General features: G+C 50.7%; 1 protein-coding gene across 5 annotated transcripts in view; it reads left to right on the top strand.

The window, feature by feature from the left end:
- KIF6 (kinesin family member 6) overlaps positions 1 to 27,286 on the top strand; it is a 400,202-nt gene that overhangs the window by 346,156 nt on the left and 26,760 nt on the right. For 4 of the 5 annotated variants that reach the window (XM_081295096.1, XM_081295094.1, XM_081295093.1 and 1 more), the window contains one exon: positions 9,804 to 9,854. The exons of the other annotated variant lie outside the window; for it this stretch is intronic. In XM_081295096.1, the coding sequence (XP_081151222.1) occupies positions 9,804 to 9,854 (51 nt within the window). The remainder of the gene's footprint in view (positions 1 to 9,803; positions 9,855 to 27,286) is intronic. 5 annotated transcript variants of the gene reach the window in all.

The raw sequence follows: 27,286 nt of genomic DNA, 5'->3' as shown, positions 1-27,286 counted from the left end.
TGTTTCATATTTAAAAATTCATGCTGGTTACTGAGCTAAAAATGTTCCTTCTGCTTACCTAGTTGGATCTCCATATTTGTTTGAGCCTTTAACAAATGTGCTTATTTACTTAATTCTCTGAATATGTTTATGGAATATTATCACATGCTGGAATAGTGATATCAATAAGCTCCTTAGCTTAATTAAGCGTATACAATAGCCAAATGCCTAAGCCTCCCACAGAATGTGCTAATCTTGTATGATTATTATGATTACTTGGATAGCCAAGTGAATATCCCATAGGAAAAGAAATTGGGTCGCCCAGACATGGTATAATTTGGTCATTTTTTATAAATGAGAGCATTCCTCAAAATGTGATCATCCTGTCCTTTCCCGATGATAAGAAAGGAGCTGTCTTGAAAGCCCAGACTGCTGTCTGGTGTTTTCATCCCAAGCCGAAGAGCTCATCAATTACTGGGCACATCCTCCTCCCTCTGGCAGGGCTAAGCGACAAGGAGATCATGGAAAATTCCCCTGGAAGGAAATCGGCAAGTTCCAATGGTGTTTTTCCTTGAAATTATTGATAATAGTTTTGGAGTGAGCTGCTTTTTTCTTCTCCTCCCTCTCTCTAATTATGTCATCAAATGTAAAAATTAGCATACTGAATGAAAGAAGAATCTAGAATTCTAGAGAATTGAAATGTCCTATTGGAATGAGAAGACAGAAAAACATTTATTAACCCAAGTTGGGCGTGGTGACACACACCTGTCTTCCCAGCTATCTGGAGGCTGAGGCAGGAGGATCACTTTAGCCCACAAGTTCAAGATCAGCCTGAGCAGTGTAGTAAGACCCTGTCTCAAAAAAAAAAAAAATTAATTAAAAATTTGTGGAGCGTTTAGACCACTTCCTGGTCTCCCCTCTGTGTTTCATCCCTGGACCTTCCTCTTGTGAGAATCAGGGAAGGACTTGTCTTTTTGACCCCAGAAGGGCTGCTGCTCCCCAGAAGCCTTCCCACCTCCCACCCCCAGGCTGGCGAAGTCCCTGAGTTCTGCCGCTGTCCCACTCCCTCTCACCCTCTCCTCTCTCCCAGTCTCCGTCAGGCTTCTGGTGACTGAGAGCACCCCTCCACGGCCCAGTCCCCTCACTGACACTTAAGTCATGGGTCCTGCCAGACAGCACACGTGACACATGCCGTCGCATGCATGACAGATGCCCAGACACACCAGGCACAATCTCAGTGTGCTGTAGTGTCATCACAATTTCCTCCTCGGGAGGGCATGGCAGAGGGTTTTCTAATTTTAATTTCTTTGTATAAATATATACAAATACACCTTTACTTACGCCATAAGTCATACCTGCGGAATAAAGTACAGTTCCCTTTTCTTATCTTGCCTGGCTTCCAGCTCTCCTACCGTCCACCCTCTGCGCCCCCCTCCACTCTCAGCAGCTTCCCTCACATCCTGGTGGATACCCCCTCACATGACCTCTGTGCACAAGAGCGTGCACACGTGCACACCCAGAATCACACATGCACCAGGTAAAGCTCTGGCCGTTGTTTGTTGGACTAAGCACAGGATTGTTCACAACCCCCACTCGTTTCTTTGCTTCCTTTCTTCTCTTTCCTGCCATCTGTTAGAGCCTGGCACCCCCTCCTGCAGCACCACCCCTGCCTTCTCCTGGTCTTCTGTTGATTTGGCTGCTGCGGTACATATTTTTACTCTTCTGGAATTAAAAAGTAAGCAGGACAATGTCTGCAGTGATTCCAAACCCATCCTTCTCCGGGCCACATCCAAGGTCGTAGCTTGTGTAACTCCCCTTGGAACATCCCGTCAGTTTATTGCCACCTTGTTATTATTGCTTAGTTTCACACACACGCTCACACACACTCACACACACTCACACACACACACTCACACACACACACACAGGCACGCGCGCACGCTTTCTCGTGGTCAAGAGTTGAATGTATTTACTGACATACACCTTCGCATTCCTGCTCCCCTCATGTCCCCCTCCCCTGCCTTTCTCCGTGGGGCTCCCTTCCTGCCGGCCCTACCAACCTGGACACCTACTTCTTACCCTGCGCCAGGCACTCTTTTCATCTGACCTAGTGCAGTCCTCACACAGCAGATCTTTTACCCTCGTTGTTCAGATGAGGAAACTGAGACACTGACATTCAGTGACTTGGTGGCACAGTAGGTGGTGAGGCCGACGTGCCAGCCAGGGAGCCTGGCTGCAGAGGCCGTGACTTTGCGGCTGGCTGTCCTGTGGTTGAGTCCCTCAGAGAGGAAGGGCCTGTGGGAGGTCAAGGCTCTTGGTCCCTGTGGCTGTCCTGACGGTGCCCTCGTCCATAAGCGATGGTCGACTCCAAACAAGAGGCACGTTGACGGCTATGTCCCTCCTTTGTCCCTCACACCTGTTGATGTCACTGAGGAGTGGGCTGTCTGGTGAGTTGTCCCTCTGCAGGCCCCCGGAGCTGCCGGCTGTGGTTCTGTGGTTTGCTGTGATGTATTCAGGGGTGGGCTGACTTTTGTTTACTCTGCTCAATACTCAGCACACGTTCAACCCAAAGTTTTGTGTTTTTCTCTAATTCTGGAAAAATCTCAGTGGCTCTGTCTTCTATGGTTGTCCATTTTCTGCCACCTCCAGTCCTTTCTCAAACTCCTGTTAGACACAGTGGCGTCCCGTCTCTTCCCCGTGGTTTTACCTGCCCCTGCCATCTCTATCTCTTCGATGTCTGGGCTCTGCTGGGGGTGTGTCCAGACTGCCTCCCAGGTCACCACTTTTATCATAATCACCAGCACACAGTGTACAAAACAATGGGATTCTTCGTGAGGTTTTCATACATGATCCAATGTACCTCGATCATATACACCCTCCCTCTTACCCTTTCTTCTGAAATATATCAGGCTAGGGTTTCTTCCCTTTAACTCCTTTGTTGTTTTTGTTTATTATAATGACAATTTTTCACTTTGAAATCTGTTTCCTACCCACCTGTTCTTCTTTCATTTCTACCTCCTTGTTGTGTGGTTTTGTATTTATTTTTAATAAGAAGTGTCTGTCATCATTAGTCTCTTTGAGGAGCCTCGACATGCCTCAAAGGCTTGGTCTTGGGAGGACCGACTGGCGCAGGCTCCTCTGTGTAGACTTGCTGAGACCCTGCAGAGGATTTCCCACAGACTTGTAGGATATGTGTTCCAGGTCATCCCAGCACCATCTGTGTGAGCGAGGCCGGCAGGGAACCACCCAGCTGTTCAGCTCCCAGGAGTGGAAGTAGAATGTGGAGGTGTATACTGTGGAGTGTATGTGACAGCAAGAAATGGGGAGCCAAGTGACATACAGAAAATGGGTGACTATCAAAAACATAGTACCGACCAATTGGTAAGAAACAGAATGAGATCCGTAATACAATATTACTTTCATAGATTAAAAATTACCCAGAAAGCCTCGACACAAATTGTAAGGACACATACAAGACACGATATACGTCAAATCTATCAGTATAGTATCCTATCAGAAGAAGAGGAGAATGAGAAGAGGGCACAGGACGTGAGGCTGGGGGATAAAAATAAATACACACACATACACATGCATACAATATACATGTGTGCTCAAATATGTGTGTGCATGTATATACATAGATACACACATAACACACATGCTCATACACGTGTGTGTCGTGTGTCTGTGTGTGCACATGCATGCCTATGTGGTGTGCATTTTGTAGATATAGATGCATGCATATATAAGTTTTATACAAACTGATTAGGAAGGTGTACCCTGAGCTGAAGAGTAAGATTAACTCAGCCTTCAGTGTTTCAACATCAATAAATGTCTTTATCTACCTATCCAGAAAATGACATCCATTTGTAACTCATTCACATTCCAAACACTGACTTTACTATCTTTTTTTAGCATTATCTTTTATTCCTATATTTTGTCATTTTGGAGAGCAGGCCCATTTGTACTGAAACCTGTCTTATTTATTTCTCTTCCTTTCTTTTTTTTATTATTATTTTATTGTTGGTTGTTCAAAACATTACATAGTTCTTAATATACCATATTTCACAGAATGATTCAAGTGGATTATGAACTCCCACCTTTACCCCGTATACAGATTGCTGTGTCACATTATTTCTCTTCCTTTCTTTCTCTCTGCTGTCAGTCCTCGCTGCCTGACAGACCCTCTGGGCCCCTGGTCTAGAACCAGCTCTAACAGTTCCTACTCCACGGCAGTACTGGGGATGTGGCAGGTCTTGTCGGGGACTGAGCAAGCAGCTTGGCTTAGCAACCAAGAGAGGCTGGGTCTGTGCCCTTCGGCCGCCTTGGGCAGGCAGTGCGATGGGAACCAGAGCCCAAGGAGCGTCTGGAGCTCGTTCTTGCCTCAGCCCCTTCACTCTCAGGTTGGAGGGGGAGTCCCCGGCCCCCAGCTCAGCAGCGCCTGGCTCTCACCCGGTTTTGTACTGCGCACTCTGGGTTACCTTCCTGCTTCTGGAACCATGAAGCCCTGCAAGCTCAAGGCTTGGCTCCACTCACTCTTCTGTGTTTCTGTCTGTTTCCAGACTTCAGAAATATGTCTTGTAATCTAAGCCAGCTACGTCCTTCTTGATACCCTCTTTTTATTTTATCCACCATAAAATAAAGTGGGAAGAGGTGGTTCCTGCCTCAACAGATTTTCAAATTAGACCAACACGTTTGAATAAAGCCTGATGAAATATATATTAGCAAGGAGGAGGTGAATTGTCTGGTTTTAAGCCTTCAAAGGATTTATACTCCTGTGAGTTGGAAATCCATCTAAGGATTACACACTTAATTTATTCCAGGCCCATTATTTTTACAAACAGCCCTACAAACATCCTTTAGGGATCTAACATTTTGGTTATCACAGATCCTCTGTGTTAGTACAAAAAAAAAAAAAAAAACTGGCTTTTCTAAGTCATCCCTGAAATCAACACTCGGCATTCAGAACCTCTAACTAGACCTCCCATTTCAAAGAGGCCCTCAGGCAGAAGGTCTGGGTGTTCTCTGCGCACCCCAGTTCTAACTACTGACGTTGATTTTAACTTGAGCTTACTGGGATACTACAGAAGTATAGTTGAACAGAAGACGAGGTGTCACCTGGACCCAGAGTCCCCAGTAATCACCCAGGACCCCAGAATAGGAACTCCCTGCCCCAGCTTTGCTCCCCTTTGCAGCCGTCCCTCCAGCGCCTGTCCCAAGCTAGTGCACGGCTGACCTTCTCTGCGCCTTGTCCCAGCAGTTAGCTCTGGCTGAGCACCTTTCTCAGCACCCTGCTCTGAATCTCACCTCTGATAGCTGCCTTTCCTAAGCCACCCTTCCCTCCTGAAAACTCGCCTCTGCGGCTGCTCTCGTAGTTAAGCAACCTTAGTAATGTGGTATCCTTTCAATCCGCCTGAAAGGGTCTCAACCTAAAACTAGCATAGAATATTATACCAGTGTATTGTCCCTTAAAAGCAGGTATTATTGCAGTTATGTTATCATTCTCATTTTTCAAATGATTAAATTGAGGCCTTGAGATACTAAGTAGGCCACCCAATTAAGAAGTAGCGAGTTAGGATCTGAATGCAACTCTGGCTGTCTCCAAATGTGCAATTACTTTCTGATATAACCAAAAGGGCAAAGGAGTTTGCTTCCTCCCAAGTCCAACTCCAAGTGATTGGTTCTAGCTGTGCGGTATTCTGCGTTGAAGAGCCAAGCTCAGACTCAGCAGAAAAACAAACCAATTGTTATGGTCTGGACGTGGTGTACATGTGCCTCTGAAAGTTCACGTATTGGAAACTTGGTCTTCAACGTGGCAATGTTAGAAGGTGGGACCCACAAGGGGTGAGGCCTGTTGGGAGGGCCTTAGGTCACTGGGGGCATGCCCTTCAAGGGACTGTGGGACTCTGGCTTCCTCTTTGCTGATGTGATCTCTTCCTCCCACCATTGCCTTGAGGTGACACAGCTGAGTGGGGCCCTTACAAGAACCCGAACTGTGCTGTTTGTACTTCATCCTCCAAAACCGTGAGCTAAATAAACCTCTTGTTAAGTTAGCTTGCCTCAGGTGTTTTATTATAGTAACACAACAACCTAATATAGCAACCATGACAGGGAGCAAGGTCAGCCATAGGTCCAGAGTCTAAAAGCAAGGGCATGCAAGTCACCTATTTGCCGATCCCTGTATTGTGCTACTTTTTTTTTTTTTTTTTTTTGGCTAGGATAGAATTTTCTCTTAATTTGTATATTCTACAGTACTTAGAACATAGTGCTTAACATATAGTAGATGAGTAATAAATGTTTATTGCTTGATAGCAACATGAGCATCCTCAACAGGCACAGCGTCACAGACATCTCAGAAGCAGCCTGCAACAGCCCTGTCAGGGGTCATAAATGGCTTGCTGTCCTCTGGCCTGGCCAAGCAGCTTTCATTTCATGAATAATCTCAAACTAATATGCATGCAAAACAAAGTGTGAAGCATTAAGGAAAATTGTTGTAACCAAAAAAAAAAAAACAATTATCCATATTCAAAATCAGTTGTGCAGATTTTGTACAGAGTTTGTAACAGAGAACAGGCCCTGCGTGTGGCTGCTTTCAGGGCCAAATACCTCCTATGAATGGTTGCAGGCACAGAGTACCTTTCCGCCCTCACTGCCACCCACTCCAGCAATTAACGAACAGAAAGGGAGAGAAGGTGTTTCCAGTAGGTACTGTTTAAGTTGCTAACTACCAACATTCTCCTCTGTGCGCTTTCCTGCCCTGCCCTCCCCCTTTGGGTTTGACCCTGATTTGGGCTCCCTGCTTCCCTCCTAGACTGTCTCCTGCCTCGGGCTGGGAGTTCTGTTTCCGTTTCATCTCTTTTCCATACCTCTGGATGGGGATGTATCCAGGAACCCAGGCCAAAACCAGCAAATTTATCACGGTGGTAATGACAGCAAGCTGCATGCTCAGTGGATTCTGCAATCCCCCTCAACCCCTGCTTTTGCCAAAACCCGTGGAGCTGCAAGATCCAGCAGATTACAGACACTGCTATCTTCACTTGATGGATGGCTCTGCTGGAAAATGCAATTAGACATCGGCCATATGGCTATTTGGGGAAGCTTGTTTGGGGAGATCTCCAAAAAATTGCCATGGGGGCAGAGGGGTAAATGCGAGTCCATTCACCAAAGCTGAGTGTGGCTGCGGGTTCAGAGCTGCGTTCAGCAACATGCGACATCATAAAGACCCAGCTTCGGCCCCTAGGGGTGCCTCCTGATTCTAAGAATAAGTATTTAAGTTTGAGGACTTTCTAGAACTCTCAGTCCTGGTTAAAATCCCCCCTTATGTACACGACTGAGCAGGGGCTGTGGAGAACCCTCGACCCCCTCATCCCAACGCAGCTTCCCCAGGGCCTGGGGGAAGGAGCTCCCCAGGAGCAAGGAAGTGGTGACTGGGGAGGTTGAACACCTACTGTGGGCAAGGCTGAGGTTGGAGGCCCACCGTTGGAGGCAGCTTTCCAGGGCAGACGGAGCCCAGCATGTATGTTAAAGGAGCAAGTCACTCCCTGGCTGGCCGGAGGGCAGTTCCCAGGCATGGGAGTGGCCGAGGGTGAGGTGCCTGTACCCAACATCCAGGCACAAGCAGGGGTCGAGGCCTGAGCTGTGCACGTGGTGGAGAAGAGAGCAGCTCTGTGCCCCGCGCTGAACCCAGAGGTCTCTCGGGGTGTGTTGCATTTGCCGCGGTTGCATCTCCTTGCACTGGGAGTACGCACGCGCCAGGCTTCCTGAGAGCCCAGCCACTGACCGAAGCCTCGGCCAGCACCATCCTTGTGCTCCCCCGCTGCTTCACTCCACTGACAGGGACAGTAAAGGCCACATCACACAGAGTGCAGGGAGATCCCAACTGTGGCTGTGGCTGGCCCAGTGTCAGGTCATTTTCATGGTGACCTCAGGCTCACCAGTATTCTCCACCCAGCCAGGTCTCCCCTCCCCAGTTCCCCTCAAGCTCCCCTGAAGCCCCTGCCCTTCCCCACCTAGAATTAGGGAACAGTCATTGCTCAGGCTTCCTCTCCTGCAGTTTCCTCCCCAGTGGGGACACATGGAAGGCAAGGGGCAGACATGCAGGGACCCAAGCCCTCCCCCCATGGCGATGTGCTGAGGCAGTGGCCTCTGAGGGCCCCCCGGGGGACTGGGAAGGCTCAGCAGGGAGAAAGTGGGGTGTCGTAGGTAGTAGAGGTCTTGCCCGGCACGCACAGGCCCGGTCCCCCTCAGCACCACCACAGCGAAAGAAACCAAAGCAAACTAAGCACAGAAAGCGTGGTGTCCTGAGCTGGGGGAGGGGCTGTCCCTGCCAGCAAGGGACTGTCCTTTCTGTGCTGGTGCAGAGGACTGAGCAGCGCAATAACTGAAAGTCACAGGCAAGCAGGTGACATTCGGCAGGACTGAGCCCTCCTGGACGCCTTCCTCAGTGGGATGGGCTGGACCCACACGCAGGGGAGAGGCCACCTCATTCTGCAGAGGATCCTGAATCAGCTGGGAAGTTAGGAGGCGTGACCTCTGCCTTCCCTCCCATCGTGCTGTCCTGGCAGTGTCCTGGCACTTGTGAGTGACAGGTCTCCCGTGACCCCTCCCCTGTCTGCTCATGGTCTAGCTCCTTGGTCCAGCTGCAGCCTCGGAGCTGTACCATGTATTTCACCTGAGGAAAGAAATATGTCAGACAAGGGAGTCCCGGAATCCCCAGGGGCTCGTCACCCTCCACGGGGGCCGTGTGATGCAGACAGCACTGACATCCTAACAAGCAGGCTGCACCCCAGACACAAGCAGGCCAGGGTGCTGTCAGCCACCCTCAACCTGAAATCAGGGGAGGGTGGGACGAAGGCGGCCTGGTGGCCAGCATGCCCCGCTCCTCCCCGGGGCAGGACATCCTTCCGATGATCACCAGCTTCTGCACCAGCACTTTCCAGAAGGAGCTCGCTGCGGTGCCAGGAGATTTAATCCATTTGAGACAACTTAATCCATTTTGAAATAGTGCTCATTGTGAGCTCTCTGCCTTCTGTTTGAGCCCCAAAGTCTGCCTTTGTTTGATTTGACTTCTGCCCTCAGGAGGAAGACAAACTAAATCTGTTCCTTCATCCATAAGACAGCCATTATCTCTCTACCTCCTCTCCCTCTAACCTTTCTTCTCCCTCCAAATATCTCAGGTCACCTCAAATGTTTCTCAAATGGCATAATTTCAGATCTCTCAACTATCCTAGTCACCCATCCTTCGATTCTTCTTGTGAAGGAAGCTCCCAGAACAAATACCAACTGTGATCTCAAGACTGCAGAATACAATAGAATATCACCTCCCTTGTTCAAGCCACTATAGCTTTATTGATGCAACCTAAAATTATGTGACTTTATACCTACTAATCAACTGTTAAGATTAAAAACAGTCAATTAAAACTACGCTTTTTTTAATTTGACACAGTTTCATATCACCTAAAGAAACAAGTGGATAAATTATTGAAAGACCAAATCCTGCCTCCCCCTTCATTAATAACAGACAAAAAGAACTATTTAAGAGAGTAGGGCCCTAGCAAAGGTTATGAGTGACAGGTGACAAATGTGATTGAGTCCAAGAGTGAGGAGTATATTGGTATTGACAAGCCAGTGCCTGCCCTGGCAGCATCTCTTTCAGCACAACCCAGGACATAAATGGGGGTTGGGGCTCTCCTTGGAAGGTGTGCCTGCCTCCGTCTCCTTGAATCTGTACCTTTCATTCCCCGATTAGCTGGCCACATGCTCCTGAGGCAGGTCTTCCTGCAGCCCACTGGAGACCCGTTAGTGACTCACTCTGTCTTTGACAGGTCACCTGAAGGAGGAGATCACCCGGCGGCACATACAGCAGGTGGCTCTAGGTGAGTACAGAGCAAAGGCCGCGGGAAGGGAGGTGGGAGGTGGGGGGTGGAGACGGAGCAAATCCCTGGAGGGGAGGGAAGCCAGGGTTGCTGTGGGTGTGACTCCCAGGTGCCCCCCACTCCCACCCCTGCTCTCCTCCCCCTACCTTCCAGCCGCGCCTCATGCTGCGGGCCCCTTCCACCCACATCCCCTGTGTCCACCCCCTACATCCGGGTCCTTCTCTGAGCTTTCTAGAGCCACTTCTAACCAACCCCATCAGTGACAATGAATAATGGAACAGTGGCCCGTCTGCAGTGGCCTGATGTGCACTGTCCCCTTCCATCCTCACAAGTCCAGAAAGAGAGGTGCATTTGACAGGCGAAGGAGATTCTGCCACCCCGACCCTGGGGTCCCGTGTCCAGTGAGTGTTGGAACAGGGGCTACACCCCGTTCTCTGAGTTCCAGTGATTGGGACCTCAGCACACTGACGTGCAGACACTAGACCCATAGGTCACATTCCAAGAGGCCCTTCACACCCTTTCACCAGTGAGCATCTGTAGAAAGCGTCTCCTTTTGACATGTGACCCAAGGAAGTCACCCAGGGACCGTGCAGCTCTCCAACAGGCTGGTAGAGCAGGGGTCCTGCCCTCCCCAGCTAGCCGGGGCCCAGCCTCTCGTATCCCCTGGAGGTGGCCTGGACCCTGCAATGACCTGCAGCTAGAGAAATCCAGTGCCCAGGGCCGACAGCAGGGAAATGGGACAGAGTCCTGAATGTATGAGTACTGGCCCGGTGGACCCTAGTAACTTGGACTCTGAGGGAGATTGGTCACTGCCTTTCGGAAGTACTAATAATGATAATGTGGAATCACAACTGACTACACCAGAGGCAGGAGCAGCAAGCCCAAGCCACACTGGTGGGCGCTCCATGCTCCCACAGCTGACCCTGGCACTGAGGGCTCAGACGACCTGCCCCCTGGGCCCATGGCCAGGGGCCTGCACCTCAGGACTGACTCTCTGCTCAGTGCCTTCGCCAGCTGTCCCGGGCTAATAGCTGGTTGAGCTGGTCCCGGGCAGGCTCAATGACCTCTGCTGGAAGAGTTGTCAAGTGGACCCTCTGGGCTCCAAGCCCTGCCCTGCTCACCCTGGGCAGGCCCCTGGATGTGGAGTCCTCCCTTAGAGCTGCCATCCGGCCCTCAAAACTGCGGCCTGTCCTCTAGCCTTCATGACCCTGACTTGTGAGATATAATGATGTGAAAAATGCCACTCGCTCCAGGGGCCCGGCAAGCCGTTCCTGTGACTTTCAGGGCAAGAGCTATTCTGCCCTCTCTGCTTCCCAGCCCAGGCCCTCCCTGACCTGACCCGTCCAGCCGGGACAGACACTCCCAGGCCTTTGGAACACCGCTGCATGTTCTCAGTCGCAACCGCAGGCCCTTGTTCCCCGCTCATGTCCCTGGAGACTTCTCGACTGTGGCAGGTGCCAGGGTCAGCGGGGCCCAGCTCTGCCTGAAGCAATCAGCAAACTTCAAACCGAAAGCAGCCTGGCTGGAGGTTTAATTAAGAGCTTTGGAAATGCCTATTTGTTTTAAAAGCACACTATCCCAATTAGAGAAAAGGTGTTCACGTCCCCCAGCTGCCATTGTGAGACCAACAGCCGGGTCGCCCTCCAGGCTCCTCAGGAGCCTGTCTGGGGCAAGTCTGGGCCGCCAGTGCGCATGCGTCCCAGCTGACCACCAGCAGCGGGGCTCCTCTGGTGGAGCGGAACCTGGACACCCCAGACTGTTTACAGGGCTTCCAGACTGAGCCTGCCGCAAGCCTGGGCGACAACGACGACGGTAGGGACAGCGCCCCTGCAGCTCCCTCGCATGTGGGCTTCAGATGCAAAGGGACTGGATGCGTCGTGCCCCATCCGCTCCTTTGTCCTGCTCTCTTCTGTCCTTTTGGCTCCATTTCCTTGTCTATCTCTTCAGTTTCCCTCCCCCTCGGTTTTAAATATGCCCCGTTATTCTCTCTCTCTCTCTTTTTCCCCCACCTGCCTGCTCCTAAGTATCCATGTAGGTGCGGTTGGTTTGGGGGAAATAAATAAACCTGAGCAGATGAGGTTTTCCCATATATTTTGCATAGGAACATGTCTTTATGCAAAAGCAGATGCGCGCCCAAGGAAATAAGTACAAAGGCAATGGCGAACCCCAAAGGAACAAAGACCTAGTGGTGCTGCGGGAGGCTCCGTCCATCCACAAGAGGTCGCGATTGGGTGATGGGTCGCCAAACCCTGAGCGAGGGGCAGTCAGCTCATCTCATACCTTAGACCAAGATGTTAATGTTGCAGGAACTTGGGGAGGCGTTTTAAACATGGTTGATACTGAAAACCAAATTCTGTATGCTTAGAATTTAATGAATTTTATTTTTAAGCAAAAGTAATCTTCAAAGATTTGTTAATTAATTGATAACATTTAAATTACCTGCATCCACTGTACTGTATAGTGAAGAGACTAGATGATTGTATGCTGCTGGGCACGTCTTCTCAAGTCTACATTAATGATGTCACACTGGTAGCTTGAAATCAGATATGGTGGAGAATTTACACCAAAGAAATTGGCAATAAATTGTTATAAAACCCAGCCTTTTGTGGGGGTAAGGAGTACTGGGGATTGAATTCAGGGGAACTTTACCACAGAGCCACATCCCCAGCCCTATTTTGTATTTTATTTAGGAATAGGGTCTTACCGAGTTGCTTAGCACCTCGATTTTGCTGAGGCTGGCTTTAAACTCGGCGATCCTCTTGCCTCGGCCTCCTGAGATGCTGAGATTATAGGCATGTGCTGTGGTGCCCGCAAACCAGGCAATTTTTTTTTTTTTGAGAGCAGCTATTTAACACCACCACACCACTGGCAAACAGACAAGTACCCCTCTGAAGGCCAGTTGTGTGTGCAGTGTATGTGTGTGTGTGTGTGCACGCACACACACACACACACACACATGGTTTTATAAGGATTTCTACTCCTTTTCTGGCTGAAAGTCCAGACCATGGCTTTCTGTTTACCACCTGCCTGAGGAACATCAGGAATTATAAACATCTACCAACTCCAGTCTTTTTGAAAAGCAGTGGACAGGGCAATGAATGAAGATAGAAATAAGGCAGGAGAAGCTCCGGCCCTGTAGGCTCCCTAGGTCTGAGAGCTAGAGCTGGGGATTGAAGAGTAAGATCAGTGGCCAGTTCTAAGGGCATCATCCACAAACACAAGTGACTGAGGACTTGGAGAGACTGGCTCCCACAGACTCCTTCAGGAGACAATAAAATAACGTTGTTTTAATGCAGGCATCACTTGTAAAGGACAGTCCAGAGGGCTTTGCTGAACTCCAGCGTGTGCATGCCACTCGGTCGTCCCAGCTACCCTAAACGATAAAGGATTCTTAATAATGCAGATGCGTTCTTGAGTATTTTACCATGAGCTGGGCATGTGTATGATTTCTCTAAGTGTATTTTCTTTAATGTTCATAACATCCCCATGAGGTAGACATCATTATTATCTCCTTCACAGCTAAGGCCCAGAGGCGTTAAGCAAACCTGCCTAATCTGCTCAGCTCAGAATACAGCATACAGAATACAGAATACAAGCAGCCTGGTTCTGAGTCTCTGTCCAGCTACCACACTGCACCTGCTCTGGGCACCTTTCCCAACATACTGGAGCCCACAGAGGGGCACAGATCCAGTGGGGCCCTCCTAGAATTTCCAACCTAACCAAAGTGAGGGGACATATACAATAGATAGATAGATAGATAGATAGATAGATAGATAGATAGATACAATAGAGAGAGAGAGAGAGAGAGAGATACAAGAACTCCCTTTTCAAATTTCAGATTCGGAAACATGTATTCCTCTATTCACTGTCCTCTTCCCACTGGCACAGCAAAACCAGTTTGGCCTTGACCCCTCCGTGAAGCCTTCTCTGACCCCACCTCCCACGGCTGCTCTTCCCCTGGCCTCAAACATCTCTTAGTGCACCAGCTTGTTTTGCAATTATTTATTTCCATAGCTTTTCTGAACACTAAAATGTGAGCTTCTTAAAAACTGGGTGCAGCCGAATTCATCTTTGTATCCCTAGCAGCCAAAACGAGCAATAAATTGGTCAAATCAATGGGCAAATGAATGCTTCCCCAGATGGCTTCCAGACTCACACATCTCGCAAAAGTACAATGAGACATTTGAACATAAAATAAAATAAGTCCATTTAAAAGAAGTAGAAGGAGTAAGTGCTTTTGGACCCCACAGCTGAGCAAATTACACACACAGGCAATAAATTTGCCTCTCCCTCGTCTAGCCGCTAAGCAAGAAGAGAAGCACCCAGAGTTACATAGCTTTCATTTTCTGACAGCAGGAAGCATACTGACTAATTTATCTGCAGAAATAGAATTTCTTCCTGGAACTAAACACAAGCCAGAATTTATCGTGTGGATCCTTGTGTAAAGGACACTGAGTGACACAGTGAACGATGTCTTCGGCTGCAGTTTTACAAAAGCTACCAAAATGTTGTTCGACCAGATGATTCTCGTATCGACCCTCTATAAAAGCTAGAGGCCTGACATTAAACCATAACTCATGGAAAACGTTTATGCGAGCAGCCGAGATAATATGACCCAGGTACTCTGCTTTCTGATGGTCACACATAGCAGGAATGAAACTGGAAGAATCCAGCGCCAGGAATGTGGGCTGTGGCCTTTCTCTCTTAAATCGCTCTCTGAGCAATAGTTATCAGAGACTACATCTTGTTCAGTTCACAATCAAAACTCTAACAAATGCCTATGGTGAAGATTTTAAAGGCACATCACACTCCCAAGCAGCATTTGAAGTGTGTCAGGTGAGAGGGACCAGTCATCAATTTTGGAATGGACCACAAGGAATGGCCCCTGGGGCTTGTCACCAACACCTTGGGCCTGGGCTGAGTCTCAGAGATGGACAAGGTTCAGAACCCTAGAGAAGAGTGTGGAGTGGGTGGGGGTTGGGGAGGTGGGCTGGTGGGAGGTATGTGGTGTGGGGGTGTAGGTATCATGCACGCTTCTTTGTGTGTCATGTGTGTGTAATACGTACTTGGGTGTGTGGCATGTATGGGGGGGAGTTTGAGGTGTTTGTGTATATATGTGTTGGCATGTGTGGTGTGTATGTGGCGGTGTGTGTGTGTGTGTGTGTGTTAGGGAAGGACCTGGGGCAGGTGAAGGGTCACAGTGGAGGGAAGGCTTCTCGCTGAGAGCCTGGAATCTGACATTCCACTCACAGCAGCTGAGCCACTGAACATTTGAAGGCGGAAGTCCTGGTCAAGAAGGCCATTTAGGAGAACAGAGGCCACAACACACGTGAGTCCCTCAGCGCGAGTGAGCAGTCCTGCTGCCCTGGACCTACACCACGGCCTGGACCTGCCCTCAGCCTGGGCAGGTTCTTCCCACTGGAGCGCACTTCCGGCTCACACCCAGGGGACCCTCAGTCTCCTGGGCCACCTAACTGACCTACTGGGAACTCACCCGTGGGATGTGAGACTGCCCAGGAGGCCTGCACTGCTCACACTCCATCAGGGCCTGACCCTGCCCCTTGGGGTAAGTGGCCGAACAATCATTTAATCCTGGGGGGCTGCCACTGCCCTGTGGGGCTCCCAGACTTGCCAGCACAGGTAGCGGGATGGAAGGCAGCACCCCTGCTCTGCTCTTGGCTCTCGACCCAGCTCCTGAAAACAGCCAACTGCAGTCCCTTCCTCTGCCTGTGGACAGTTCCACACGTGGTTACAGAACTGCTAATAGGGACTAATAAAGAAAATGGCCACACATGTCAGACTGGCAGGTTCCAAAGCACCAAGGATTCCCCACCAACACTGCCTCTTAAATGCCCATCTTTCCCCTCCCTCTCTGCCCCTCACTGACCAGAGGTAAAGACCTCCTGGAACAAGAGGGGGAAGGGGGACGTTGTGACTGTGAGACCACCTGGGGCCCTTGGATTGCCACCTGCTGGTGTGCATGCCCAACCCTGCAGTCAGGTGGTGACACTCAGACCCCTGCCCCAGGGCCTCTTAGAGGCTGACAGACCCCACGTGGACGGCTCCTGCTTTGCCACACGAGTTATTCTGAGGAGCCCTTTTGTCTCTAACAGAATTCCTGCAGTGACCTCTTGTGGTTCCTGTCAAAGAACCTCACTGTTGCCACTTCCCCTCATCTGGTGTAAAATTGTCTAAGATCATCTGAGGACAACAATGTGCGAGAGAGCAAACTGACCAGGGGTGCCAGGGTGGACGGGGCCCTCTGCTGGGGCAGAGCAGGGGAGCCTCCCAGCACTGGTTTGTAAAGTGGACTCTGTGAGACGAAGGTGGTCTCCAGGGTCCCATCAGCCCCAGGCATGAGAGCGAGCAGAACCCCGGCCAAGCAGTAGGGCCCGGATCTCACCCACCCAGTTCCACCCAAGCGACTTCTCTTATCTTTTTGCCATGAAACTCGTGTTTGAAGGAAGAGCACCCACCACCCACCCCAGCCCCAAGCCTGTGGCTCTGGAGGGCAGATTCCAAACTTCCCTTCCCAGAGCTGTGCCAGCTCCCACGGACCACACAGAGCTCTGGGCATACCCCCCTACAGTGAGGTCTCCTAGCCGCCCCACCCCCACAGGACAGAGTGGCTTTCTTTCCCAGCACCATGCCCAGCATCAGCATACAGGAGGTGCTCCATAAGTGTCTACTGAAAAAAACAGTGAGATCTACAGATTTGCCTTTATACATCATGGATATGCCGGGCAGCTAAGGAGGACTGTGCCTAGGTTCCAGCATCTGTAAAAGGAAGTGACTGGACCGGTGATATTTCAGTGCCCAGCACAGTCCCCGAAACCTACTGGCACACACTCATTACTTGTGACAAGAGCACGTGGATCCTGAACCCTCCTCGGCCCTCAGGCAGCGCAGGGTGAGCTCTGTGAATCCAGACCTCCATAGACAGGCAGGAGCCCTGTGCGGGCACACGTGCAGACCTGTGAGGGCCCAGATAGACTGGCCATGTTCTGATCCTCTCAGAAATGAATGATAAGAATGTTGATTCCTCAGAAAAGGCGAATGTAAAGGAAGCAGCTTCCCCAAAGGAATGAGATGACGTCTGAATTGGTTCCAAAAGAATCCAGGCAGGTCTGTGAGACCAGGGACAAAGTCTCTAGTCAATTCCAATCCACAGTTGCTCGTGAACATAGGGCTAGCCTCAGTGACACAAGGTCCTCAGACAAATTTCCAGGCTCGTAATGGAGGCTTGAAGTGAGGAGTCCCCACCTCATTTCCCCGCCCAATTCCCAGTTCGTCAGACCCACTGAGTCCTTGCAGACCTGGGGACTGGGTCAGCCCTGGGGCCAGTCTTGCAGTGCAACTGTGATTTAGGAATAAGAGCACCCAGTTTGTGTGTTAGTCAAGGTTCTCCAAATAAGAAAAGAGAAATTTAAAAAAAAAAAAAAGAAAAGAAAAGAGAAAGAGAAGCAGGGAAAGTGAACCTGGTGGTTAAAGACCATGTACAACCACCCTGGGATGATCTGGAAATTTCTGGGTAAAGCTAAAGACACAGAAACCATCCAAGGAAGTCCATGCCTAGGAACATTTATCTAACAAGGTGTCACACGCTGGATGTGGTGGCACACGCCTGTAACCCCAGCAACTCGGGGGGCTGAGGGGGGAGGATCACAAGTTCAAGGCCAGCCTCAACAACTGAGTGAGGCTCTAGGTAACTTAGCAAGCCCCTATGTCAAAATTAAAAATAAAAAGGGCTGGGGATGTGGCTCAGTGGTCAAGTCCCCTGTGTTCAATCCCTGGTACCAAAACAAAAGAAGGTGCCACATACTTGCCCAAGGACACACGTATCACAGCATTCTTCTTATCATAGCACATAGTCAAACAAATGAACAAAAACAGAAATAGAGACATCCCAAAGGTTCCCCAGTCAGGGGTGGGTAAATGAGCTTGTAGCTATAAGATATTCATGCCATGGAACACCACAGAGAATTTAAAATGAATAAATCAGATCCACACCTAGCAACGTGAGTAAATCTCAAAAATACAATAGTGATTGAAAGAAGAATATTGCTGAAGGATATGTACAGAATGATACTGTTTATGTAAATTCCAAAAATTTTAGTGCTCTTTATTAGGGGAAGTGGGAGCATCTTACCTTTGTTGTGAAAGATAACATAAATAAGAAAGATGCCTCAAACTTAGGTGCCCAGGTGTCCAGTCCCATAAGCATTTCTGTGGAACTACCTCTTTGGTCAAGAAGTTGCTCTTTAATGTTTAAGGGACATTAAACATAGTGTGAGAATTTAGAGCATAGAGCAAAGGCCACGTGCCCATCAGGATGGCGTTACCTCAGTTGGATGATGGTGGACTGTGGAGGGGAGAAGAGGCGTCCACCAATTCCACCATGTTTTGTTAAGGAATGAAAACGGAAACAACTGTGGCAAAGTATTTAGGTTTTTATAGAGATAGTAAGGGATGGGCTGGGGATGTGGCTCAAGCCGTAGCGCGCGGCCCGGGTTCGATCCTCAGCACCACATACAAACAAAGATGTTGTGTCTGCCAAAAATTTAATTAAATATTAAAATTCTCTCTCTCTCAAAAAAAAATTTTTCAAAAAAAAAAAGAGATAGCAAGGGATGTTATTTATAGCATGTTCTGAACGTTTTTGTATTTGAAATGTTTATAATTCCCAGAACTCAAAAAGGATTAGATTCCAAGGGTTTGGAGACCAAACCAAAATAACTGTTTTAATGGAATCACTGTGACAGAAGAGGTGATAAAATGCGACTCTAAATTCAATTCTGATTAATCTTAATTCTTCTCACTACATTTATGTCAGGACAATATTATGTAAAGGTGAAAACAGAAAACGTGCCAGTTCTCACTGTCTCCTCCCAGTCCGCTGTAACATCTAGTAGGCCCTTGGTGGCAGACGGTGGACGGGCATGGTGCGCGGTCCAGGGAGAGCTCATGAGGGTGACTTTTTATTGTTCCTCCACTATCCCCCCTCAAAGGAGGGATAGTGCCTCTACCCCAGGAGGAAACTGAGCAGCCCCACACTTCAGTGGGTCATTCAGTGTTAATTACAAACAAAACAACAACAAAAATTAACATTTTCTATGATAAGTGCACTCTGAATAATTCAAATTTCGCTCACTTCTCTCCCTTCGCCCAGCCAGCTGTCCTGAGGAAACAGGGCAGGGTGGGTGGTGGGGACTTCTCTCCACTCACTTCCTCCTTCAGCCTGCTAAGGCACAGTGTCCCTCAGAGGGCTGAGAAGGACACAGGGAGACAGAAGGGGTGTTGGCAAAGACCTCCTTTGATTGGAGCTGTTGTGACATAGCTTTGGCTCTCTGGTGGAGGCCAGAGCTAACTCTTCCTCCTTTGGGGTCCTTTCATGAGTCTCTGGTGGTCCCTCACCAGCATGTCCCTTGACCGGAGGGCATGCACCTTGTTCAGTCTTAGAACCTTCATGGTCAGGGTCCTAACAAGAAGCAGATGGCAGAACTCAAATGAGGTGCTTTGGAGAGAGTTGAAAACCGGCCTGTTTACAAAGGCGGGAGCCAAGTATAGGGAGACCACAGGAAGGGCCACCCCAGAGGGAGACACTACAGCAGGCAGGAGCAGGACTGCCCTGGGCCTGAGGGGCCAGGAGCAAGCAGCTACTGGAACAGGCAGAAAGGGTTGTGCAGAAGGGCCCTGGCAATGGGACGGGCGTTGGGGCCTCCTGTCGGGCCACCTCCAGCTCATGGCCCCCGCGCACAGACATCTATGGGGGGAGACACCCGCCATTTCCTTGCTGATGATGCCCTTTGGCTGAGCCCAGCCAGAAAGCAGATAAGGAAGCCTGCTGTCACCCCAGCCAGCCTCCCAGGGCAGGCAGCAGGGCCAGGGAGGACAAAGAGGGTGGATTCAGAGAAGCCGCTGTGTGTCCAGCGCACCACCCCAGCGTCCTGGGGACCGCCTCAGGCTTCTTTCTCCCGAGGCTCCACTTCCCCCACGGGGCCCAATGAAAACGGATCTTGGACTTACCCAGTGCGCTGGAGCCCGCACAGCGGCCCATGAGCCCCGGACACACATCTCTTTCCAAGTCTGAACTCAGAACCATCCTGTGGTAGCTTGCAGTCGGCCATGACAGGGTATTATACCACAGACATTGGCAGGCGTGACACATGAACCCCCACCGCGAGCTGGTTGTTGAACACTCGCCAGCACAGCACGGCTTCAAGGTGACCCCAGCCCGACTCTTCCACCTGCGCAGGCCACAGGAACACCGTGGGGACACCAGGATCCCCCTCCCAGCAGACCGCCAGCCAGATCCTGCTCCCCAGACTTCTCGAAGGGGACTCAGACACCAGTGCACTGCGCCCTCCTCACCCCCCAGAACCCGGGGTTTCCGTGAGACCTTCTGAGGGGTCTCTCTCGAGCCCCCCTTGCTGCCTCTGAGGGAAGAGGAAGCACCCCACACACAGCACCCCCAAGGAGGGGGAGGAGGGGCCTCAAGGCCGACTGCAAGCTCTTAAAAAAGTGTCTTCTAAAATTCACTTTGACCCTTTTCTATGGTCTTGTGGGGGCTGTTGAGCCAGATCTCGCCGTCTCACTGTACAAATGAGCCAGTTCTCCTGGGTAGTCTGTCTCAGAGCTCACTTTTTACTCCAATTGATGATAAATTTATGATGAATTGTTGCCAAATGAACAGATTGATTTACAAATTGGCTCACTAGATACGTTTTCCAAACATAGAGGGAGACAGCTTTATTAAGAGTCTTCAGCTCAATTCCTGAAAGTCTTGAAATCTCCCTCATAAGTCTGTGGAGAGAACTGACTGAACCACCAGTCACCGTCATCCAGGGTCTTCGCAGGAGAAAGGCCTGAGCTCGCTCACACGGGTGCAGAAGAGGCTCTCCTGCCCCAGGGGCAGATGTGTCCTAAGAACACACCACACTGGCCATGTCCAGGGGCTGTAGCTGTCACTGAGTTTTAGGGATGCCCAGGATCCCACTGCCATCTCTCTGGAAAGCCACTCAGACCAAGACATGTGGTCACCATGGGTGACTCAGTGAGGCTGAGGTGACAAGAGGGAGAATTAAAAGGTACTTTGAGCTCAGAACTATGAGTATATCTGAAAAGGAGTGAGGGGGTCACCATGTGAGGGCCTGGGTGGGAGGAGAGGTGCTAGGACCTGCAAGAGAAGCTGTGCTGTGGGTGGGAGCCCGAGGCCGCCATGCCAGGCTCTGAGTGGCTACAATGGAAGAAAGGCTGCCTAGAAACCAAACCCTGGATCTGGGGGTCCAGGAGAAAGGACTGTGGAGAGAGGCGAGAAGGAGAGCGCTCCCGTCTAAGCCAAGGTGACCACAAAGCCAACCTCAAGCAGCAAGACGAGGAATGTCTTTCCTGCATGGCCCAAGAGTCTCCCCCATGGTGCTGGGCAACCCTCGAGCATGCTGACCCTCTGAGTGTATGGTCTGAGCCTTCCACAGGGAACACGGTGGGCCAGGAAGAGCAGATGCCAAAGGAGAAAGGCCACCATTGTAAGGGCATGGCCTGGAGGGAGAGGTCTGGAGTACACAGGGGAAGAGACAGGGAAGGTCTTCAAGGAGCCGCCTGGGCCTGTGGTTTGCTCAGAGCAGCTTGTTCCTGGTCGTACTAAAGCACAGCCATTTCTCCTCTCGGAGAGCGCCCTCTCACCCAGAGGGGAAAGCAGAGGCCATGAGTGCCAGGTCTGTGACAGAGGCGAATTATCAGGCACCGCCACGTGTCCGCAGGGTTATTCGTCATACCCTGAAGTCTGGGCATGCCAAGGTGTCGCACAAAGCCAACACCAAGGCCGATGGTGGCACTGAGCACCCGTCAGCGTGTGATTACCCCAGGCGACAATCAATTTGAGCCATTAAACAGGAAATGGTCTGATTGGGGAGCCAGAATCTTGCCTCTGAGCTGCTCAGCGTTGTGGTAATTGAGCTCCTGACACGTCAATCTCCGTGAGAAGATAGACACCGACTTCCTCACCAAGGTGAGGCTGAGTGACCTGCAGCTCTGTGAGAGTTTGGCCCCAGGAAGCCCAGGGCGCTGCTGAGCAGATGAACCATGAGCTGGGTGCCTCCCTGGCTCTGATGTCCTGTCGTCTCTCTACCACCAGAGATCCACAAAGCTCACTGCCTCCTCCCACACTGGGCTCCGGCCAAGCTCTGGCCATGTCGGGTCCCATGGCCTTTGCTCTATGGAAGCCCACAAGGCCCCTTTTAGCTGTTGGGACATGGTTGGAAATTTCAACAATGCCTTCCTGAGGACTCCTAGTGTGGTCAAGGAGACAGGGCAGGCTGGCCTGGCTCTTCCATCCAACCTGGAAGAGTGGCAGGCTCTGGTGGGCAGAGAGGTGCTTACACCCAGCAGGCAAGCTGCACATGCCCCGTGGGACTGGGGCACAGCTCATGGATTTGGGCTGGTAAAGGGCAGTTCTCACAGCCCAGCACCCAGGAAAGAGATTGAGGCTTTCTCTCAGCCCTGGCCCCAGATCTGAAAGGCGTTCATGGAAAACAGGATCACCTTCAAACACCAGAGATGAGCCAACACAGACTTCAGTGATCTGCCTGTGGCTCCCTCATTACTGGAACCACTGACAGAGGAGAAAACAGCAGCTTTGAAGTTAGAGCTCGGTTCTCACCCTAGCTGTCCTTGTCAGCAGCGAGATTCCCAGGCAGGTGACTTCCCTGCCTGGAGTGGGAGCTGTGAGGTTCACATAGGACGACACACGTGAGCCTGACTCACGTGGCAGTGGACGTCATATCCTTGTTCAGATTCCACGGAGCACCTGCAAGAGCCAAGCTCAGGCCGCTCCATCTGACAGAGTGTGTTCCTTCCTGCCAGGCCCTGTGCCCCCTTTCCCTCTTACCACAGTGGCCCCCATGGGTCTGGAAGGTGGGCAGGGGCACCAAGGACCTGCGAGCTCCCACACCATCCCCTAAAACTTCTGCAGGTCCTATAGTCTCAGCAGGTCCTGTGACCTGCCCTGGAAGGGTTCAAAGCCTCCAACGAGTTCTTAAAAAGGGGTAGGCATCAGAATCTCTGGGGGGACCCTCCCGAGAAATTCTAACTCGGTGGGTCTGGAGTGGGGCCCACCTGTCTCTGTGCTTTTACAAGCTCCTTAAGTGATTCTGATAAGCACCCCCGGTTGAGAACCGTTGGACCACAGAAATGAGATTGTGCACATTCAGACACAGGGCAACTGTGCAGGAGGGGGAGGGGGAGAGTGCCTGGGGAAGTGGGGAGGGGAGCTTCAGAGGCCTTCCAGCTGGGATTGTGTCCATGGGAGGGGACCTTTTCAGCAAGAGCCCCTCTTGTCCTTGAATTGCCAGTTCCCAAACACCTGAGACCAGAGATGAGGTCAGCCTGGGACTGTGCGTCCCCACCCCCCTGCTTCCTGCCGGCTTGGAGTGTCAGTTACCCTGACTGCTCAGGGCTTCCCCCTTAGGTGACATTCAGATCTACAGCCACCAGCATCAAACAAAACCCTTTCTTCTTGCCTTTGTGTCACTTTGGAGCCGATGCCCCCACAGACTAGCAGTGTGACCTTGTGGACCACGCAGGACTGTGGCCTCTGGTGCTGCTGTCCCAGCCAGAATCCTGTCCTTGAAAGGAGGGCTCCCTGTGCCTCCTGCCAGGTGACTGGAGGTTCTGTCCCAGGCGTGTCCCGAGGGGACAGAGACCTACAAAGCCCAAATGCCCTTTAGCAGCTCTGCCCTCTGTTCTTGTTCAGTAGCTTCTGTCTGCCTCCCTGAGTTCCCAGCCCTATTCCTCTTCAGAGAGGACTGAAACCCAGCCACAAAGAACATCAGAAGCAGCCAGGGCTGGCTCCCGGGGGGTGACAATGCACTTCACTAAGCAAACATCACCTTTGGCCACAGGCCCACTTGGTCGTCCTGGCAACATGGGTAGCTTGTGTCTTGGGGGTACACTGTGCCCTCATTCTGGTTCCCAGGGTCCCCTGCCCCAGCCTTCTCTCCCCGGTCCTTTCAACAGGGCTCCACATCCTGGCGCCACACGGCATTAGCTATTCTTTAGTTTGGAGTGGCTTTGTCTGGAGCAGCAAAAAGCTGCCTGACTTAGCTCTAAAGGAATAGATCCACCCTTTCTTCTCCCCAGGACCCTGCCGCCTGTCGTCTCTTTCAGAGCCACAGGCCTCAGCCCAGCCCACCGGGTCCTTGAGGTCTAGTCGCGTCTCCTCGCTGACCTCAGCTCCCGCTCTCTCCATCGCTGGTCTGCACCTCCAAGGCCTGCACCCCAGGCCTCTTGCACTCGCTGCTGTATGCTGTCCCTAGTTTTTGTGTGCTTGTCCCACTCTTCATGCATGTCCCTCTCTCTGATGTCCTCCTCAGAAGGGCTCTTCGGCCCCCTTACCTAGCATGGCCGCCGGGCCTTACCTGAATGTTCTTATCCAGCTTTGTCTTTCCTCATAGCACCCTTCACCTGCCGCATCATATCATAGACTCAATTTTTTTCTTGGTCTGGGTCCTTCCTCCCCTCCAGAATCCTGGACAGGGACAGGCATGTGGTTGACACTCAGTAAACAGTTGTGCAGTAGTGCATGCATGGCCGGGCTGGGTCCAAAGCCCGGCCCTTCCACCAGGTAGCTCCGTGGCATTGCCCCCTCGTCACTCTAGGCCTTGGTCTGCTCGCCCGCACAACAGAAGTGACAAGGTCTGACTGTGAGTGGTGACAATGAGTGGGAGGTGCTCAGCCACTCCACAGACAGTAGCTGACTTTATCTTTTCACTCCTTCATCAGAATGTTGCCCTTGCCCGAGGCTCTAACCCCCCAACACCCTTCCAGGCCCTTCCAGCCCTGTGAGATACCCAGGAACCTGTAGCGTGTCCACAGAAGCGACAGCCGGCCACTGGTGAGGCCAGAGCGCCCTCCCACAGGGGGGCTCTGCCTTTGTGTTGGGCTGCCCCAGGCTTCGCAGGGAAGACCAGTCCACCTCAGCCTTCCAAGCTGCCTTCCCAAGGCCCCCCAGACGGCCCCCACCAGACAGATGAGATGCCCCCTGTGCAAATCCAGACCCCTCCTTCACTCCCCTCTCGCAGCCCAGGACCTGCATCTAGGCCCCAGAGCGCGGGGCTTCACGGAATTGCTCAGGGTTCCCCCTGGTGCAGGTCAAAAGGTGTGAGAAGGAGAAGGAGCATTCCCAGTTCTTTATCAGCAGGCTAGACCATTGATGGGCCCAATGCTGGGGCTTTCAGGAGAGGAAACATTCCGCCCACTTAGAGTCCTGCTGCTTTTAGTTTGATGTGCAGATACTCACTTCCGCTTATCAGGTCTGGGATTTTTCAAAGAGGACAGGGCCAGCAAATGTGCATGGCATTGACCATACCCTGCACGCGGAATCTGAACAAAGCTCGGGGGACTTAGGACGCAGGTGTGGTGGGGACAGGCAATCTGCCTCGCCAGGGCCAGCAGATAACAGGGTAGTCCTCAGCTGGGAGGTCCCTGGGATCTGCATCTCTTCACTTAGATAACAGGATAAGACACTTGGTGAGCCAGTTGACACTCGTCACTTCACACAAAGAAAAGAGGAAGCCGGTTGCTGAGAGATAAAGGACAGGATTGTGATTCATTTAGTGTATTTATCAATGAGTCAATGACACAAAAGGGACAGCTAGCCACTACTACGGTGGCCAAAGGGGAAGAGAATAATGGCAAGACAGAACGAGGCCCTCTCAGGGGACTAGACCCCCTGTAAACATGAAGGGTTGCAGCTGGGACCAAAAGGACAATCACACGGAAATTGGGGCTGCACTTGGACAACTGTTCAAAGAACATGAAAGCTTTTAAGGAGGGGCACACGGGACAGACCTGCTGGATGGGGAGGGTGCCTGCCTGCCGAGGCCCGAACGCTTGGAACCAAGGGGGGAAGTGGGTTCAAATTCCAGCTCACCACTTACCAGCCGGGAGACCCTGGGTTGTCTCTGGCCCTCTCTGGACTAAGACCCTGACGGCATGAGATTGGCCACACCGTCCCAGCAAGTAATTTTGACTAGCAATAAGCTGAGTAGAGGATCTGCCCAGAGCCAAGTTCGACTGGCCAGAACCTATAAGTAGAAGGCACTCAGTTCGTGGTCGCTGTTGGTGATTCATCCACACAGAAATATAGAGCATGTATTTTTAAAAGTTATGAGGAGTCCTTGTCTCATCTGTACCTCTCAGACCTACGTGGAGTGTCATGTCCAGGCCTAGGCTTCTTGTCCTTCTCCTCTTTAGATATATGTGGCAGCAGAGTGTATTTTGACATAGTTTACATTCAAGGAGTTTAACTTATTCTAATTATGAACACAAGAAAGTTCTGATTCATTCCACTGTCTTTCCCATTCCCATCCCCTTCTCTTCCCTTCCTTCCCCTTTGTCTAATCCAATGAACTTCCATTCTTCCCTCCCTCTACCTTATTGAGTGTTATCATCCACATATCAGAGAGAATATTTGGCATTTGGTTTTTGGGGACTGGCCTATTGCACTTAGCATGAGAGTCTCCAGTTCCGTCAATTTGCCAGCAAATGCCATAGTTTAATTCTTCTTTATGGCTGAGTAATATTCTGTTGACCACATTTGCTTTATCCATTCATCTGTTGAAGGGCACCTAGGTTGGTTCCACTGCTTAGTTATTGTGAATTGAGCTGCTATAAACATTGATGTGGCTGTGTCCCTGTAGAATGCTGATTTTTAAGTCCTCTGGGTATAAACTGAGGAGTGGAACAACTGGGTCAAATGGTGGTTCCATTCCAAATTTTCTGAGGCATCTCCATACTGCTTTCCAGAGTGGTTGCACCAATTTGCAGTCCCACCAGCAATGTAAGAGTGTGCCTTTTCCCCACATCCTTGCCAACTTTATTGTTACTTGTATTCCTGATAATTGCCATTATGACTGGAGTGAGATGAAATCTCAGTGTAGTTTTAATTTGCATTTCTCTAATTGCTAGGGATGTTGGACATTTTTTCATGTATTTGTTGGCCATTTTTATTTCTTCTGTGAAGTCAGGCCTAGGCTTTGTATGTAAGATAAGTAAGAAAGTAACCAGATGATGATGAATCGGGCAGAGCCAGCCTGAGATAAAGCTCCAGACACAGGTGGTATTTTGTTCTTATTGAAATTAAGAAGAAGGACATTCTGTGCTGATACAAAGAGCCAGAGTGGAGGTGAAAAGAAGTCAGTAGGGAAGGTCTCAGCTTGAAGTAAGAGAAACGGTGCAGTCTGCAGTGGAGGATGCTCTCCTGCAAGGTCCTGAGCTCCCCATCTCTGCAAGTATTTGAGCAGAAATCACATGACCATCTGTGAGAAATGTCATAGAAGGAATTTTTTAATCCAAGGTCCTTGCCAGAAAACAAACCTGGATCCAGTTTCCTGAAGTTGGTCACATGACCTGGGCAATTTAACCTCTTTGAACCC

The sequence above is a fragment of the Spermophilus citellus genome (genome assembly GCF_964194105.1).
Source record: "Spermophilus citellus genome assembly, chromosome: 5".
In the NCBI taxonomy this organism is placed as follows: Eukaryota; Metazoa; Chordata; class Mammalia; order Rodentia; family Sciuridae; genus Spermophilus; species Spermophilus citellus.
The sequence above is the reverse complement of the archived record's forward strand: the minus strand, read 5'-3'. Positions and strand labels throughout refer to the sequence as shown.